Genomic DNA, 18,666 nt, shown 5'->3' with positions numbered 1-18,666 from the left:
AATGCCCCCTTTTTCCCTTTCATTACACTCATCTGTGGGGCTAGAGAACAAGCAAATAAATGGCCCATGCAGTGCCCAAGAGCATTTAATCATCATAGTTCATCTTGATAGTAATGTACAAATGGGAAGAGATCAAGACATTTTCTCAGTAAGTAACAGTCTACTACAACAACGCAACAACAGCACCACCACACTCCTGTTGCTCTGCAGAGCAGTAATATTGCCTAAAGTTTGGTTTTGTTTGTTTGCCAGACTCACAATCACTCTATGAGATCTTTGATTCTACTAATAGTACACTTTCTGCCCTAAGGATGGTATCTGCTTCCTACAATTACTAATCTCTGGGTTACCTCATGGTCATGGGTTGAATTGTGTCCCCTAACACAGGTATCACTGAAACCTGTTAGCATGACCTTGTTTGGAAGCAAGGTCTTTTTACATGCAATCAAGTTAGATGGTGTCACTCTGGATTAGGGTGGGCCTGAAATTGAATGAACAGTAGTGTCTTTGTACAAAAAAGGAAAGGGGAATTTAGAGGCAGAGACACCAAGAGACATAGAGGGAAGAAGACCACACATGAAGACAAAAGAGATTGGAATTATGCAACCATAAGCCAAGGAAGGCCAAGGGGCCACCAGAAACTGGAAGAGGCAAGAAAGGATTCCCTCCTACAGTCTTGAGAGGGAGCATGGCCCTCCCGACACTTTGATTTCAGACTTCTAGATCCAGAAACATGAGAGAAGAAATGTCTGTTATTTTAAGCCACCTGGTTTATAGCACTTTGTTAGGCCAATGTCCTGGAGAAGTGAATACACTCACCGTCCTCTTTTGCTCTTTCAGTCTTCCAATATTGATATAACCAATCCCTCAATCCCCTGCTATGAATTTCTTCTGTTTGAAATACCTAGTGAGGTTTCTGCTTTTCCACTGGAATGCAAACTGATATACTAACCCCCCTCAAACTCTCAGTACTTTGCATTCTGATCCAAAGAGTAATTGTTAAATGGTTGATGGAGTAAATAGAGAAATTGCAACAACAGATTAATATGAATGCATATTTTTTCACCTGTCATAATTAGCACTTCCTAATTGCTAAATATTTTGCCCAATTCATCTTTATCATTTCACTTAATAATATGTCTTGGAAATCTTCCTGTACCAGGCCAGCATGTTATTTTACAACTGCATCGTTGATCAATTGAATATGATGTAATTTAATTAAATAGTTCTTGAAGGATCTTTTCATTGTTTACACTTTTAAAAACATGTACAAAAAATTGCATGTGTATATATATATGTATATATATATATATGTGTGTGTATATACATACATATATATAAATCTTGGAGAGTTTTTTGATGAGATATCAGTAGGATAAGTACCTAACTGTGGGATTCTTAGGTCTAATGGACTGTGCAACTGAAATTCTGATAAATGGTATCAGCTTCTTGTACAAGTGTGTTATATCTATCTTAAAGGGCTATCACTGAAGAATGCTTTATGATACAACTTAGAGAATTATGCCTTTTTTGATCCAGCTGACCTAAAAGAATAGCCATTAAGGCAATCCTCACTTTTATTTTTTCTTCACTGGAGAGCCATTTACATTTCTGGGAGCAATGAGATGAAACCCAACAAGGAAACCATCAGGGCTAAGCCACAGAGTCAACAATAGCTGTGGGAAATGGGAGGTCTCTCAGGAACAACATAACCAAACTCACCTATAGGCAAATCAGATGATAAATCAGAGGAAGCTCTGCTCAACAACTCAACGAAATTCTGCCATCTGTGCAAGAAAAGGAAACATATTACTGAGGATCAATGTCGGAAGCTCTGGAAGAATGTGTAACAAAGCTTAAAGTTTATATGGACAGTGGTGTTAAAGGCGTCTTTGATGCCTGTATCATTCAGGGTACAATGAAGGGAACAGAAACTACTTTAGGTGTCTCTGCTAGAAATGGCTTTAATATAGGAAATCAGGTACCCACAAAATTATGGCAGGAGTAGTAGAATGGAGGTTAGCGTTTGCTGCTAGACTAAGGGCTAGGCCTCAGCAGATGGTCTGGAATCCAGGGAACCGCAGGGAACTCTGGCTGATGTCTCAGGTGCCCCCGACCTTGAGTTTGGCAACTAGGCAGTGCGAAGTGGATTCTGGCCACTGGAAAAACTGATGCCTGAAGTTACTACTGCTGTAGGAAAATAATAAATACTTAAAATATCACTGCCCTTCTCCCCATTCTTCCTGTCATTCAAATCTCCTGCAATTGCCTCTCAATGATGGAAATTAAATCAATTCCAAAATACTTCCCATACTTGGGAAGGCCGAAAAGAGCATTTCCAAAACTCCTTGGGAAGTATTGCAACACAGGAAAGAACAGAAGGGGATAGAAATGGGTGCTGAGTGCAAACAGACAATATTTAGTGAAGTCCCCAAGCAGAAATTTCATTGAGCAACATGTGGGCATGTGACAATCGGGAGCTATTTAAAACTTACAAGTAGTTTAAAAACACTTTGGTAGTGAAAATCACTAATATTTGCTTGCTCAGCATCCATTCTCCCCTTATATATAAATATGTTTCTCTGGGGAATGGGCTACAGTCAATGTCCCATGTTCTCTCCTCGCCAATGTTGTGACCCACCTTGTCTAAGAAATCTCAGTCTATCTATCACTTTCCCCATCCATCCCTTCCTGCCTTCTTCCCTCTGTCCCGCTCTCTCTCTCTCTCTCTCTGTTTCTCTCATTAATTTTTGGTTCTGGTGCTTCCTCAAGTTTCATTTTCCCCTAACTTTGTGTGTAACTCCATATCCTTTCAAAATATTTCTTTTTGCTTAAGTTAGCCAAAGGCAGTTTCTATTGTTAGCAACCAAGTTGCAACTGATAAGAATTTTTATCACCTCTTTGCCCATTAGGAGTCAAGAAAATATAAAGATACAGTTGTGAGTCTACGTCCTGGGTTTTCTAGAAGAATTTTAATGTCTTGTGATTTTATTCTCTTTAAATGAAAACAATTCATTAGACATGTTAACTAGTTTGTTTTGCTTATATCTCATAAATCTTTTCCTATACGTGGCATCACAAATAAGAAAAGTTCTTTGGCCAGCATAGAAAATGTGACCTCCAGAGCTTCATGTTACTTTGGGGACAAGAATAGATAAGGCACAGGCATGCAGAGTCACAAGCTGATGGCTATATCAGCTACTGAAGGGCTAGGCGGGGAAAAGAAAGTTGAAGTAGCACTCTTAAGAAATATTAATAAGCATACAAAGATCTGATAGTGGCACAGATCTGGTAAGGAACTGCAGTAGAAGCATCTCCCGTCTTCTGCGCTTCCTGCAACTCCCTCCTCTTAGGAGGGTCAAGTTCATGGCTACAGCATCTTCTGATCCATTGAGCAACAATGACAACAACCACCCAGAAACAAGAGCATGGATCCACTGATACTTCTACAGCGCATAACATTTATTTTTTCAGAGCTGTTAGAAGTTATCAAATATGCAATAAGGGATCTGGACAAAATGGCGTCAGAAACTCTCCTCCCACTTCTTGAATGTCTGCTGATAGGAGGGGAAAGAAATTGCAGGAAAATGTTCTAAGTATTGAACTTGGGTATTTCCTGATGACCAATGAAATCCTTAAGATCCTTCTAATATATTTTCTTCCTTACATATTTTTTAATTACTCTAGGACCTTTTAGAAACATTGACAACTTAAATATGAGAATGGGCTATTGTTGCCATAACAGACACTATAATTCTAATCACAGAAGTGGGTGCCAAACTCCCCATGCTGAGTGAGAGAGGTCAGGACTGGAGAACGAGGTCTGTGAGCCTGATTCTAGATTCTGGCAGGTTCTGAGTTCAAATTCTAACTTCAACCAAATTGGTTAAGTTAAAATGGCCTTTAGCAAGTGTTCTGGGTCCTTTGTGTGCATTCTCTCATATAAGTGAGAAAAACAAGTCATCCTGTGAGACAAGTAATGACTTGCCCAAGGCCACACGGATCAATGGGGCAGCCAGGATTTAACCCCTGACTGTCTGATCCAAGTCCTGCGCTGCTGTACTCCACGGCCTCACACAGGGATGCAGCGTAACTTGGTTTCAGCTACATTTTCCCCTCTTTGGAATTCCCTGAACTCAACTCCAGTGTCTTCTGATATTTATTATTGCAGAAGTTTGAGGTCAGTCTGATTTGGGTTCATTTATCATTGTTTTCTTTCCCTTTGTTTGCTTTGATTTAGTTTTATATTGTTTTGACCTGCATCCTTAAATGATTTTCTTCGTCTCTGTAACACAGCAGTTTTGTCAGGCTAGACATAAATACATGTTTTTCTTAATTTATCTTAGACCACAGTGAAGCCTTTCAGTCCGTACACAGAGGTATTTGGGTTTTTTTTCCTTTTTTCTTTTTTCCCATGTCTGCAAAGTTTGTTTAGTTGTGACTTTTGGTTTTACTTCTTGTCCAATTCTTCTGTTTCTCATTCCACCGTGCCAAGGCCTCTTATGCTCAGTCTCCATTCTTATTCTTGTATCTCTACTATCTTCTTTTCTTCTCTGTTCTTTTTCTCTAGACTTTGTGGAAACTGCTCGAGTTTGACATTCTGCACTAGATTTTCTCTAGTTTTAATTTTGCTATTTATTGATTTCTGATTACCTTTTTGGGGGGTGGTAAACAATTGTTTATTAAAACATAGCCACAGTCATTTGTCATACACTGTTTTTGGCTTCTTTCAGGGTATAATGTCATAGTTGAGTAGTTGCAACAGACTACAGACTCACAAAGCCTAAAATATTTATTATCTGACACTTCATAGAAAATGACCTAAACATTTAACATAAAGTATCTAGCAATATTCAGATTTCCTTGATTGTCTCATAACTTTAAAATTAAGATACAACTGACATATAAAATCTTAGTTTCAGGTGTACAACATGATTCTATACGTCCCTGTATTGCAAAACGATCACAATTAAGTCTAGTTAACATTTATCACCAAACATAGTTGCAATCCTGTTTACTTCTTTCTGCTGTGAAAATTTCAGTTTGCCTGAAACTATCCATACTTCAAGTTCCTTTTAATTTCTTCTGTTCATTTTAATAATTTCCTTTTAATAGCTTTTTAATCTCATTATGCTTATTACTTTCCAATTCATTCCAATAGAGACACGGCTCCTTACGTTCTATAGAGAACACCAATGGCTTTCTAAATGTTTTCCAGCTTCTACAGCAAATCGTTTTCAAAAGTTTGTTGTTATTTGGAGTCTGCAAGATCGTGATTACTGCTCCATGTTGCGCAGTCTTTTTAAAAATTAGGCCTCCTAGGTTGGGGTTTTCTCTTTATTCAGTATCTGATGAGGAACTGTTTATGTTCAGCACAACCCAACAGAACTGCATAGATTCCCCTCGGCCCTACTCCCTGCTCATTCAGCGTCTCAGTCAAGGGGTGAGTGACAACCTCCACCAATGCCTGGTGCTTCTCAGCCCCCTCAGTTAGGACCACCTCAAGGTGAGACCTTTTCACCACACCTGCTGGGTATCAGACACTACATTGGTGTAGTGTGCCACAATGACTACACTCGTTGGCCTGAAACAAACAGACTGACAGATGTTTCTCCAGCAAAGATGGGTTTACTCAGGATCAGCAGAGAATAGCAATTTGTGGTCTGCAACCATGGTGAGCCATATGCTAGTCCCTGTACAACAAGGGAAAGAGGACATTTTTAGTAGGGAGGAAAAGGGAATCGGGACGGCTAGAGTAAAGAAAGGGTCTGTGGGACACTTGCCAGGGAACAGGAGGAGTCTTTCTTCTTCCTGTTGGGTTTTGCTGCCATCACGGCATAGGAGCTCCCTCCTCTGGTCTCCTAACTCTACTTAATTGAGATTTCTGTTTAATTTTTTACATTCTCCTCAGCATACGCAAATACCAGGGACCTCCTCCTTCTGCTCAAAACCAAGTGACTTTACATTTCCAGGAATTACATTACACCAGAATCACACACTGCAGCCAGGTTTAGCCATTCCTGCCTTCTTCACCCCAACTTTCTGCTCTGTTATTCCTGGGATCTTTGCTCTCTGCATCGGTATAGAAAAGCAGTATGTGGGCAAATGTGTGGGTGTGTAATCTTGGGTAAAGGAAGGAGAGAAAGGAATAGTACTCAGTACTGAAGAAAGTAGCACCTTATGTCCTGCTCTGGTTGGATAAGACTTGGGCCTCCAAGTCAAGCAGAAGGCCGTGGTGAAGGGACAAAATATCTTCTGTCCTCTGCACTTCTTCTAAGAAGGCAGGGCAAAGCCTGGGGAGCTGACTCATTCATGTTCCCAGATTCTGTTTATAGTTAGTGGAGAGTCTTTCTAGATTCTGACACTAGAGTGCCAATAGGTTTTTGCCTCTGGTGTGTTTTTCTGCCTCTTCATTTGTTCACTGGAATTTTAATAAAGGGTTGTTAAGCAGGTGAAATCTTATGCAAAAAGTTGTATCTATTAATACAAAACAAAATAAAAGTTCAAACACATCCAAAACACAACATGGGGGCTATTTCATGGAAAGAGTCCTGTAATCTTGATGAAGTAAGTTACAAGGTGACAGGTTCCACCATGAGCTTCATACAGGCTTAAAGGAAAGGTGTGCTGGTGTTTACTTGTTAAGCTCATCACCTTTCTCTACCTTGTGAAATGTGTGCTCTAGTTATAACAAACAGTCTGCAGCTCTCCAAACTTGCTCTGCTTTTGCTTGCTTATAAAAAATATTTTTTTATTGAAGTATCATTGATTTATAATGTTGTGTTAGTACCTGGTGTACAGCATAGTAATTCACTTATACATACCTACATATTTTTTCACTATAAGTTATTGAGTATAGTTCTCTGTGCTACACAGTAGGGTCTGGTTGTTTATCTATTTTATCTATAGTAGTTTTTAATCTACTAATCCCAAACCCCCAATATATCCTCCCCCCTTTCTCCTTAGGTAACCATTAGGTAACATTTATTTTCTGTGTCTGTAATTCTTTCTGTTTTATAAATAAGTTCCTTTGTAGCATTGTTTTTAGATTCCATGTATATCATATGATACTTGTCTTTGAGTTTCTTCACTTAGTGTGATATCTCTAGGACCATTCATCGCTTGATTTTTCATCCTGGCACCCACTGCTCCTTCTGTCTCTGAAATGCTCTTGCCGTCTCTCATCTGGTTGGCTCCTACAAGTCCCACCAAGCTCCGCCGAGACACGGCACTGAAGACTGCTGAAGAGCCAGCTCTGTTAAGACTGCTAGAATCATAGGTTAAGTCCCATGACTTGAAACGTTTAACCATTAGAGCCATTCCCTTGGGGATCCTATAACCTACCGTTCCAGCTGAGGGGCACAAAAGCTGCTGGGAAGGGGAGGCAGGTGGGCAGCAGCCACAGAGGAGGCTGTTCGCCTTCAGGGTCTGTCCGGTGTGCTCGGGCTGCCATAGCAACACACCGCAGACTGGGCGGCTTAACCACCAGAAGTGTATTGTCTCATGATGACGGAGGCTGGAAGTCCAAGATCAAGACATCGGTAGGTCTAGCTTCTTCTGAGGCTTTTCCTTGGTGTGCAGATGGCCCCCTTCTCACTGTGTCCCCGCACCACGGTCTTTTCTCTGTGTGAGCCCACCCTTGCTGACTCTGTGTCCAGATTTCCTCCTCTTATAAGGATACCAGTCAGACTGGATTAGGGCTCACTCTGACAGACTCGTCTTAACTTAACCATCCCTTTAAAGGTCTTATCTTCAAATATATGGTCTGAGGGCCTAGGGTGAGGGCTTCAACTTACAAATGGGAGGGGGATAAATTCAGCCCACACTAGGAACAAAGATTTAAAGAACCCCAACTGGGGTACTTTAGGTCTCTGAACTTCAGTTTACTCATCTGTGAAGTGGGTATAAAACACGTTAATTTATGGGACTGTTTGGATTATGAAATGAGATGAGCCATGTAGCCCCATGCCTGGACATATTAGGTGCACATGCATCAATCCTTATGCCCTCGAGTCGGGAGCTCATTTTTCACAGCATTTAACTCAGCTGTTGGGATGTTCATCCAACTGCATCTTCCTTTGCTTTCACCTTCTTAATCATGTAGCCTGAACTGTACTCTTCTTGCCTTCCAGTTTACTGTGAGAAGCAAGCCCTTCCCTGATACACAGGCAATAACCTCTCTAATCCAGATGAAAGGATTCTTTTTCCATTTGACAGATGGAAAATTACAGTTCAGAGAAATCAGTCACTTGCCCCCCTTCTCAATGCAACCAAATTTCAGTGCCAAGATTTCCATCTAGGCCCAAGTGATTCTAGATCTCCTGCTGCTCCTCTGCACGGATCGGGGCTTGAAGGGGTAGTGGAGGTGTTAAAATGGTGAGGGGAGGCTGCCTTTAAGCCCTGGACATCTTTGGATCATACTTGCCCCGGAACATTTGTGTTTTTGTCCTATACCTCTCCTGGATCCTAGGGCAGGAGGTTACTGAGCTCCTTAAACCCAGAACTGTGTTCAGCACCAAGCCCGAGGGTGGACAGTTTTCCTGAAGCCCCTGTGCCTAGTCACTATCCTAGAAGTCTTTAAGTTTCACAGGACTTGTAGAAGAGCTGGTACAGTGTATCGAAAGACAGCACCTCGAAGCTACAGAGCCTGCACTTGACCTAACCTTACTGATGGATTCATTTATCAGTGACATACTGGTTTTAGCCTCTGTGAGTCTCAACTTCCTCATCTGAAAAATAATAGTACCTATCTCACGGGATATGTGCAAGGTTTAAAAGACTTAATATTTATAAAGCACTTAGAACATTGCCTAGAATATAGCTAGCACTATATAACTATTGGCTATTAAAAAAATAATAATAATAATAACTTTATTAGTAGTATATTATTATTATTATTATAATTCTCACCCCGTATGAATTACAGGCTCTGGAAGCGAAGATTGGAATTAATGAACTCTTCAAAGCTACATCTGGTTTCCAACACGCAGTCAAGGGGCAGATCCACACCATGTCCCTAATGGCTCACTGCCTAACAATTTACCTATTCCCATTAAAAAGTGATTGCTGAATCAGACACCTCATGTTCCCCTTATCTCCTAAAATCCTCCGGTTGTTCCTGGATTATCAAACGAGTCCTTTTCAACCTAATTGCACTCTCAATAGTGGGCCAGATGTATATGGTAAGTTCTACTCGTGGCTGTGTCAATTACATCACTCTATTTATGAAGCTTCCATTGCAGCTTCATTCTTTATCCCCTCCCCCAACACAATTTGGCTTGTGCGCCTATGTTTTAAACTGGGTTTGAAGCATTTAATTTTGCCAATACAATTTTAGAGTATTAGTTTGCCTCCTGTTCTCTCTCTGCCCTCCTTAATTACCATTTATTGCTAAGTCACACAGAAACATTAAATGCTAATTCTGACTTACGTGTTTCTGGCCAAGAACTGGGATAATAATTTCCATCCAACACAACCCGAACTCATTTTACATAAGGGTGATTCAGAGTAGAGATTTGAAATTGTAATCAAGTCTTTCTCAAAATCGCCTTACCCTGGCAGTCATTCACTAATGTCTCCGCTAATTGGTAGGCAAATGGCAAAAAACAAAATCTCCATGTTAAAACACACACACACACACACACACACACACACACAAAACAACGTTGCAGCAGCATTCTCAAAATTGCTCCTCTCATCAGCTCTTGCAACGTGACAGTTTAAGAAAAGAACACAACTCATTTTATTTGGTTAGATGGGGCTAATCCCACATCACCATAATCCCTCCTGATGTTTTATTGATTCTAAAGGACATTTAATCAGGAAGCAGCTCAACACTAGAATCCTGCTAATTAAGCAGCCACATTCCAAATGGGTTCCCAATTGAACAGCAGATTAATGGACAATATGTACTAAAATAATGATTCGTGCATTCAGCTTCTAAAATGTGTGTCTAAATTGCATCTTTAATCTCTTAAGGATATAGGTTTGCATACAAAGCCCTTAACGGAATGGATTTAATTCAACAGAAGAAGCTTTAGCCAGTGACTGTTTAAGGATGAAACAGGTTTATCACTAACAAATGCAATTCTTCATTGGTCTCATGGTTTTGATGTCCTAGAACATTCAAAGGTCAAAGACGGGTGAATAAAAAAATCAGAGTATTTCTCTGAGATATACATAAGACAGTGTGAAACTGAGAATACTGATGTAACTATAAGTACCTTAAATTCATATGCTCCCTGCTTCCTCTTCTTATTCTCGTGTCTCTGATTCCCAGACTCTTGGTTCTGGACCCCAACTTCTAATCAAGTATACTCTGTACCATATAATGTGAACTTTGATACTTGCATCTTCTGCCTTCATACTGGTACCTTTAGGGGACTCTCCGTTTAAGCGTATTGATTTTCTATTTGACTCTGGGCCCACTTTTTGCTTTTGCTGTCTAACCACCTGCCCTCACTCTCACCTAATGACGCCCAAGATTTCAGAGAAGGGAAACTCCCACATCCAAAGCTGGTCCAGTGGAAATTCATAAGCCAGGCTCAACCTCCTATCATCACTTATTTGTCACTTGATATTCCCAACCTTTATCCTTCTTTGTGTTTCTGTATTGTTCTTATCACCGTGTGATATGGCACATATTCTAGCTTGTTTATTATTTCTCTTCCCCAGTAGAATACAAGCTTCATGAAGAAAGGGGCTTTATTTTATTCATATCTGTATTCCCAATGACTAAAATAGTTATTGGTATATAGTAGGCACTCAGCAAATATTTGTTAAATGAATGAATAAATAGATTAATCAAATATTTACTGTGTACCTACCATGTGCCAAGCACTAGCTCACAAAACATTGGAATATAATGTGTCATGACACTTGCCAGCATGGAGATCACTATATAGACATTAAATAAACAAATCACACAAATAAATACATAATTACAAATAGTGATAATTGATAGGGAGGAACATTACTGAATGCTAAGAGAGAATACAGCACAAGGAACGTGATTTTGATGAGATGGTTAGCGAGGGCCTTCTCAATGTGACCATGAGCTAAGGATTAGGCAGAATCATGCATCTGCATCCCTAAGAGTATTTTGAGGCTTTATTCTTCCCCTAGTTCAGTTCAATTCCATAGATATTTATCGAATACCTAGTCTGTGCCAGGCACTGGTCTGGACACTTGAGATATATCAATAAATAAAACAAAGATTTTGCCTGTCTATAGTTTATCAGAGATAGACAGATAACAACAATAAACATCATACACCAGCAAATTACTTAATATATTAAAAGTTTATAAATATATAGAAGGAGGAAAAAGGAAAGCAGGTTAAGGCGGAGAACGGGTGAGGGGACTACAACTTTAAATAGAGTGTTTGGTGTAAGCCTCATGGACAAGGTGGCATTTGAGCAAAAACTTAAAGATGGCGAAGGAGTTAGCATGAAGACATTTGGGGAAAGACCATTCTAGGTTGGGGAATCATTTAGAAGGAAGGTGCTAAAGTGGATGTGTGCCTGGTGTGCTTTAGGACGTCAGGGAACACAGTGTGGCTAGAACAGGAGTTGTAGATGGAGCCAGAAAAGTGATGGAGGCAAATCATGTAGGACCCTTTAGGACTTTGATTTTTTTTTTTCCTTTAAGTGAAATAAGATGCTTTTGCAGTGTTATGAGCAGAACAACAGCATTAAGTTTTTTAAGCTTTGATAGACCACTGTAACTGCTATATTGAGGATAAACTAGGGACAAGGAAGAAGCAGAATTCAGTTAGGAGGCTATTATAGTAATCCAGGAGAAAGACGATGGTAGCCTGATGACGTAGACGATGAGTGTAGTTAAGTAGCAATAAAGGTGGTGGGAAGGGACCAGATTCTGGACATATTCTCAAGGCAGAGTTGATTTACTAATGGATTACTGTTGGATTGGATATGCAGTGCAATGCAGGAAAAAGAAAAAAGACAAAGGATTACTGGTATGTTGTGTTTTGATTTTAAATAAATTAAAAATACTGTCTAATTTCCCCTGTGATTTCTTCTTTGACCATTGGTTATTTATAGGTGTACTGTTTAGTTTCATGATGTTTGGAGAATCCACGGTTTAATTTTTTTTTTAATTTTTGACTTCTAATTTAATTATTTTATGGTCAAAAAACATATTTTGTATGATTCAATCCTTCAAAATTAACTGAGACTTGTTTTAGGCTCAGAATAGAGTTTATCCTTTAAATATTTCATGTACGCTTACAAGGAATCTGTGTTCTGCTGTTGTGTGGACTATGGTTGCCACTTACATTAAGTTAGTTGATAATATAGTCTGTTTTCTATATTCTTACTCATTTTCTGTCTACTGGTTTTATCAAATACTGACAGAAATATGTTGAATTCTCCAACTATAATTGTGAATTCATTTCTCCTTCTGGTTTTACGTTTTTACTCCATGTAACTTGGAGCTATCTTATTAAGGACATGAACATTTAGGTTTGTACGTCTTCTTGATGAATTGAATTTTTGGCAATGCCCCTTGATTTAGAATCTACTTTGTCTGACTTTAATGTAACACCCCAGCTTTCTTTTCATTAGAGTTAGTATGGTCTATCTTTTCCACTGTTTTATTTTTAGTGTGTCTATCTTTATATTTTGAAGGGGTTCATTTCAGACATTTAGTTGGATCTTGCTTTTAAATGAAATCTGAAAATTCTGTGAAATATGTCCCAGGTAATTTGATAGGGATTGCATTAAATCTGTAGATTGCCTTGGGCACTGTGACCATTTCAACAATATTGATTCTTCCAATCCAAGAGCATGGGATATCTTTCCATTTTTTAAAGTCTTCTTTAATTTCCTTCAACAATGGTTTATAGTTTTCTGTGTATAATTCTTTCACCTCCTTGGTTAGATTTATTTCTAGGTATTTTATTACTTTGGGTGCTATATTAAAGGGGATTGTTTCTTTACTTTCTTTTTCTGTTGATTCATTGTTAGCGTAAAGAAATGCAACTGATTTTTGAACGTTAATCTTATAACCTCCTACCTTGCTGAATTCTTCGATCAGCTCTAGTAGTTTTTGTGTGGACCTTTTAGGGTTTTCTATATATAGTAACATGTCGTTGGCATATAGTGACACTTTTACCTCTTCTTTTCCAATTTGGATCCCTTTTATTTCTCTCTCTTGCCTGATTGCTGTGGCTAGGACTTACAAGACTATGTTGAATAGGAGTGGTGATAGTGGGCTTCCTTGTCTTGTCCCAGATTTGAGTGGGAAGATTTGAGTGTTTCACCGTTGAGTACTATGCTGGCTGTAGGTTTGTCATATATAGCTTTTATTATGTTGAGATATGTTCCCTCTGTACCCACTTTGGTGAGAGTTTTTATCATAAATGGGTGTTGAATTTTATCAAATACTTTTTTTGCATCTATTGAGATGATCATGTGATTTCTCTCCTTTCCCTTGCTGATGTGATGTATTACATTGATTGATTTGCATATGTTGAACCACCCTTGTGTCCCTAGGATGAACCCCACTTGGTCATGATGTCTAATCTTTTTTATGTGTTGTTGGATTCTATTTGCTAATATTTTGGTGAGGATTTGGCATCTATGAAAACTGCTGCCTTTTAACTGGTACATTTGAATCATTAATACCTACTGTAATTATTGATATGGTTGGGTTTAAATTTATCATCTTTATTTAAATTTACTTTCAATTTGTTCTATTTCTTGTTTTCTTTTCCCTCTTTTTCATCTATTCTTAGTATTTACATGTGATTATGCTCCCATGTAATTGTCTCTATTAATATTTCAATACTGACACATTCTTTGTTCAAACAAAATTATACTCCTTAACTAATAGTATAAGAACCTTTCTACAGTACACTTTCAGTCTTCACAGAAAGACTCAAAGGCAACTCTGTGGAAATCTCCAGAAAGAATCCTCTGGGGATCTCTGCTCTCTGCTACTTTGCACTGGGCATCCCAGCCTTCTTGGCTTTCCTGCACTTCATGCTCTATCCCTTTAGCTTGGGGAGAATGCCGGTTTCAGTTTGGATTCCCTCTTCTTACCTCACTTCCTTCTTCTGGGAATCACTCTTCTGTGCTGCCTCATGTCCAAAGTCTGAAAAGTATTGCTTCATCTATTTCGTCCTATTTGTTAGTTGTTTAAGGTGGAATGGCAAATCTGTTTCTTGATAGTCTATAATGGCTGGAAGTGGAAATCTAGTGCTTTTGTTTTTCTATGGTCAAGAAGATCCTTTGGTCTTAATATAAGCAGACATTTCTTAATTCTTTCTTTAGCTGATAAAAATGATGGCTTCACACATAAAATTTCTATCCTAAAGACAGATCTCTGTGTTTGATATTCTAATAAAAAACTGTGTGAATAAAAAAATCAACTTACTTTATTTCACCGTGGTGGCCCAAATCTTCATGGTTAAGCAATGTTTCCAGAAGACTCAAAGTCAGATGTAACCCATGTTTCCCACATATAGCCTTGACCTGCAGGTAAGGCAATATTTGAAATTTCAATATAACAAAATGAAGGTTTGAATTTCCCTCCCATAATTGGAACTTTTATGAATTTGACAAAGAGTTAACAACCAAGACTGCATTATACCCTTAGGATAGCATTCAGGACAAGAATGTCCACCTGAGTGCTCGTCAACAGCAAATGTTTATTTGGTTGACACAGAGGTATAGTTCATTACTCAGAAGCCACTGCACTTTGAAATGCTGATCTTTCGTTTTTGTCAACCATGAAATGAGTGGTCAAAGCCTAGAAATTATACACATTTATCACACAGGTAAATTGCAAAGTATTTTTGTGCATCTGCTTTGATTTACCAGAGAAGCTCGTTTCATTCATAAGGTTACTATTACAGTGTGCATTTTGTATATGAGGAATCCAAGACTTAGATTAGCATTAAACATTTAGCATAATGTTGAAACATACAGACTTAGTTATACAAACAAATGGTTTATTTTGAGCAGCAGAGAGGCTGCCCATGATCTATGTGACCTCAGGAAGTGACTGAACATTTTTATGCCCAGTTACTTCATCTACTAAATAAGACCAGTGTTTTCTACTTCCCAGGAGAAAATAAGCAGTTAGGATAATGTCTGGATATTAGTAGGCATTTAAGTAACATTTGTTGAAATAAAAGAAGGAAAGGAGTGGAGGAAGGAAGGAAGAAAGAGGCAAAGAAAGAAAAGAAACATCTAATTTAGTGTGTGGACTAATTGTAGCTACTGTTGTTAGTTTGAGAAGAAGTTCAGTACAGTGACTGCATTAAGCATTTTTTTTTTATTCTGATGCTTTGACATCATGGGGCCTTGCAGACCCTGGAGAGACAGCCCGTCCCCGGGCTAGCCAATTCCTAGAGAGAGCGAAGGACTGGCTTGAAAGTGTGCCTTATATCTGCAAACTAACTACCTCCTTTATTGAGGCGTTCACACTTGGGCCACTGTTTCCATGTCCTAATTACTCTAGGGCCAAGTACTAGGCAACTAGGGATGGCTCCTATGCTCCAGAGCCCACTGAAATTATTCAAACTAGCCAATCCTAAGCCTGCTTACCCTGCCTTACCCATTGCACAGTGAAGGCTCTCGCTCACATTTCCTCCTCATCCCTTCTGCAGCCTGACCAACCTTGGTCCTTCCCCGCGTGGACTGTGCAGTGTGCTTGGCCCCTCCTCTTGGGAACTGCAACAAACTCTCTTTTCAATGACGTTCACCTCCTAATCTATTGGTCTGATCATACTTGAATAATAATAGTACCCAGATTTTAATACCATAACAAAAAGCTAATCTTCATTTGTCTTTAAACCAATCTGGGTTTGAAAGTTGTACGTGTTAGTTACTAGGTGTAGAGGAGTATGTCAAGGAAGGAAAAGGATCGATTTCAAACATGAAAGAATGATTAATAGTTTGCCAGAAGAATAAGGAGTTAAGGAGAATTCCAGACAGAAGAAAAGCATATGTAAATAATGGGTGAAAAAGAGCATAGTGCTTTTAAGAACCTGCATGCAATTTGATATAATTCATTCTATTATAGTTTTATCCCCCTTTCTAGGCTGGGCAGTAAATATCTGTTCATTAGAACTTCTCCATTTATTTATTTATTTGATTGAAGTATAGTTGATTTAAAGTGTTTTGTTAATTTCTGGGGTACAGCATAGTGATTCATCTATTTTTTTTCATATTCTTTTTCATTATAGGCTATTACAAGGTATTGAATATAGTTCCCTGTTCTATACAATAAGACCTTGCTGTTTATGTATTTTATATATATAGTAGTTAGTATCTGCAAATTCCAGACTCCCAGTTTATCCCTCCCTACCCCCTTCCCCCCCAGGAACCATAAGTTTATTTTCTATGTCTGGGCGTCTGTCTCCGTTTTGTAAATTAGTTTATTTGTGTCCTTTCATTTTAGATTCCACATAGAAGTGACATCATGTGGTATTTTTCTTTTGCTTTCTGCTTACTTCACTTAGGATGCCCACGCCCACCATTTCTAGAGCTTTTCTAAAAGACTGGTTTTCTTGGGGCTGGAATTGTGTTTCCTTTATTTTCCTATTACCATTGCCTAGCATAGTATTGAAAATAATTATTGAATAAGCAAATATATGGATGAATAAGGAATAAATGAATGAGTTGAAGACACTGAAGAGTGGAATGTGTATGCGCAGAGGTTAGCAAAAAATAAATCTGGAGAGGTAGAAATTAGTCACATGTCATTTTACTCCATAAATAAGAATCGGCTTATCTTCATGATTGGAGGATATTAATGCATTTTTAAACAATAATATTAACAGGTTATTCTAAAAACAGTTTACTTACTTCTGGCAACACTGAATTTTGCTCCAGGCTAAATGAATAGCAGACCATAAATAGTACATCAGGGTTCCTAGAGACAGATTGATTGATAGCTACTGAGAACCGATGGCTGACAGTTGTAGAAGAGCCACAGAAAACATCTACCAAAAATTCCTGGCAATTTAGTGTTAGTGTTAGTTAACAGTTATTTAAAAAATCCTTTAAAGCATGAATATTCATTACATGACCGTTGTTCAATAAGAAAATGTTTGATGATGTGTAGTTTCTTCTGTTTAATCAGGGCCCTTTAAAATCAAATGTAAATAAAATATCTACCTTATTTAGAAAATGACATGTGAAATAAATACTCAGTTCCTCAAAAGGCTCCTTGAAAGAGTGAAGCACAGATGCTCTCTCAGCTCCCTGCCTTCCCATTCATGCCTCCATTTGCATTTTTACCCCATCGCTGTACTTAAACTGTGCTTACCAAGTCACTGGTGAGCTTCCCAGTTTCAAATTCAATGAATACTTTTTGGTCCTGATTATAGATGAGCTCTTTGCAGCATGTGATCCTGCCGTCCTTCTCTAAAGCTCTTCTCTTGGCTTTCTTGACCACTTCCATGTTTCTTTTGATTATTTTTAGTCTCCTTTCTTGGCCTGTCTTTATCTACTTACTCCTTCACGATAAGCGCCTTCCGCAATCCTCTCTTCTCACTTTCCATTATGGCCTTGAGTAATCCTAATTACTCTATATTGAAGACTCATTAAATCATTATTTTGGCTTTAACCTCTCAACACACATCAACATGTTCAAAACTGAACTCATTATCCTTTCCTTTACTTCTCCAAACTACTCCTTTTCTGTTTCCTATTTCAGAGAATGGTACTAAGTTGCCAAAGCTAGAACCTTGCCAGTCAGTTTTGATTCTTCCTAATTCAGGGCCTACATCCAATTAAGTCTCCAAGACCTACTTTACTACCTCCTTAATATCTCCATCCTTCCTGTTACTGCCCTAGTTTAAACCCTCCTAATTTCTTGTTTGAATTACTGGAACAGCCTTTTAAAGGTTCCCTTGGCCTCTAATTCTATCAGAGTGCTCTGTTCAAATTTCAAGTTTGATCGTGTCCACTTGCTTGATACTCTTCGGTGATGCCACTGGGGCTTCAGGATAAAGTTCATACTCCTTAGAAAGACCCTTCATAACCTGATTCCTACTTTCCATTCTAATATCAGCGTGAGCAGCAGCCCCCGCCATCCCCACCACCAGGCACTTACTTTATTCTGCCAATTGAATGACTTACAGCTCCCTGAATTAGCCATGTTCTCTCTCATTTCAGTGACATTTCACATTGTGCCTTTTACCTAGAACACCTTTCCTGTCCCTTCTCTGCCCTTCCCCCAACTCTTTGCCAAATTCACATGCGCTCTGAGATGCAGTATTTGTATCATCTCCTCTGGAGAGCTTTTGGGCGAGGTTAGGCTGGTGTTCCTTCTCTGTGTTCAACGTTACCGCCATCACTGCATTTGTCATATGGAATTGTAACCTGTTTAAAATATTACCTTTTCCATGAGCTCCTGGAGAACTCTGGAATGAAAATCATAATAGTGTGTTGTCCTCAGTAACTTATCACACTACCCAGAATCCACTAAGTGATTAATATGTCGAATGCAAGAATAAACAGGCCACACTGATCAGAAAGATGACTTGGATTTGGAAGAAGGGAATGATTCGAAACTAGTAAAAATCGTTGTACAGTTTTAGGACAGAGTGTCCTGATATAGCAACAAGCAGACACAAAAAGGGAGCCTGGCAAGCTGCAGAAGGATGTCTTACATTTCTGGTCACTTTGTAAA

The 18,666-nt window shown here is 38.8% G+C and overlaps 1 protein-coding gene across 8 annotated transcripts in view; it reads right to left on the bottom strand.

Annotated features, from left to right (window-relative positions):
* Positions 1-18,666, bottom strand: part of C13H1orf87 (chromosome 13 C1orf87 homolog) — a 70,655-nt gene that overhangs the window by 21,145 nt on the left and 30,844 nt on the right. For 7 of the 8 annotated variants that reach the window (XM_072975776.1, XM_072975771.1, XM_072975773.1 and 4 more), the window contains 2 exons: positions 14,398-14,495; positions 1,723-1,787 (listed from right to left, as the gene is read on the bottom strand). In XM_072975776.1, coding sequence (XP_072831877.1) covers positions 1,723-1,787; positions 14,398-14,495 — 163 coding nt within the window. Of the gene's footprint in view, positions 1-1,722; positions 1,788-14,397; positions 14,496-16,835; positions 16,903-18,666 lie in introns of all 8 variants that reach the window. The other variant, XM_072975775.1, reaches the window with a different exon arrangement.

Source organism: Vicugna pacos, chromosome 13 (genome assembly GCF_048564905.1).
Source record: "Vicugna pacos chromosome 13, VicPac4, whole genome shotgun sequence".
Taxonomy (NCBI): domain Eukaryota; kingdom Metazoa; phylum Chordata; class Mammalia; order Artiodactyla; family Camelidae; genus Vicugna; species Vicugna pacos.
This window is presented reverse-complemented; position numbering and strand designations above follow the sequence as displayed.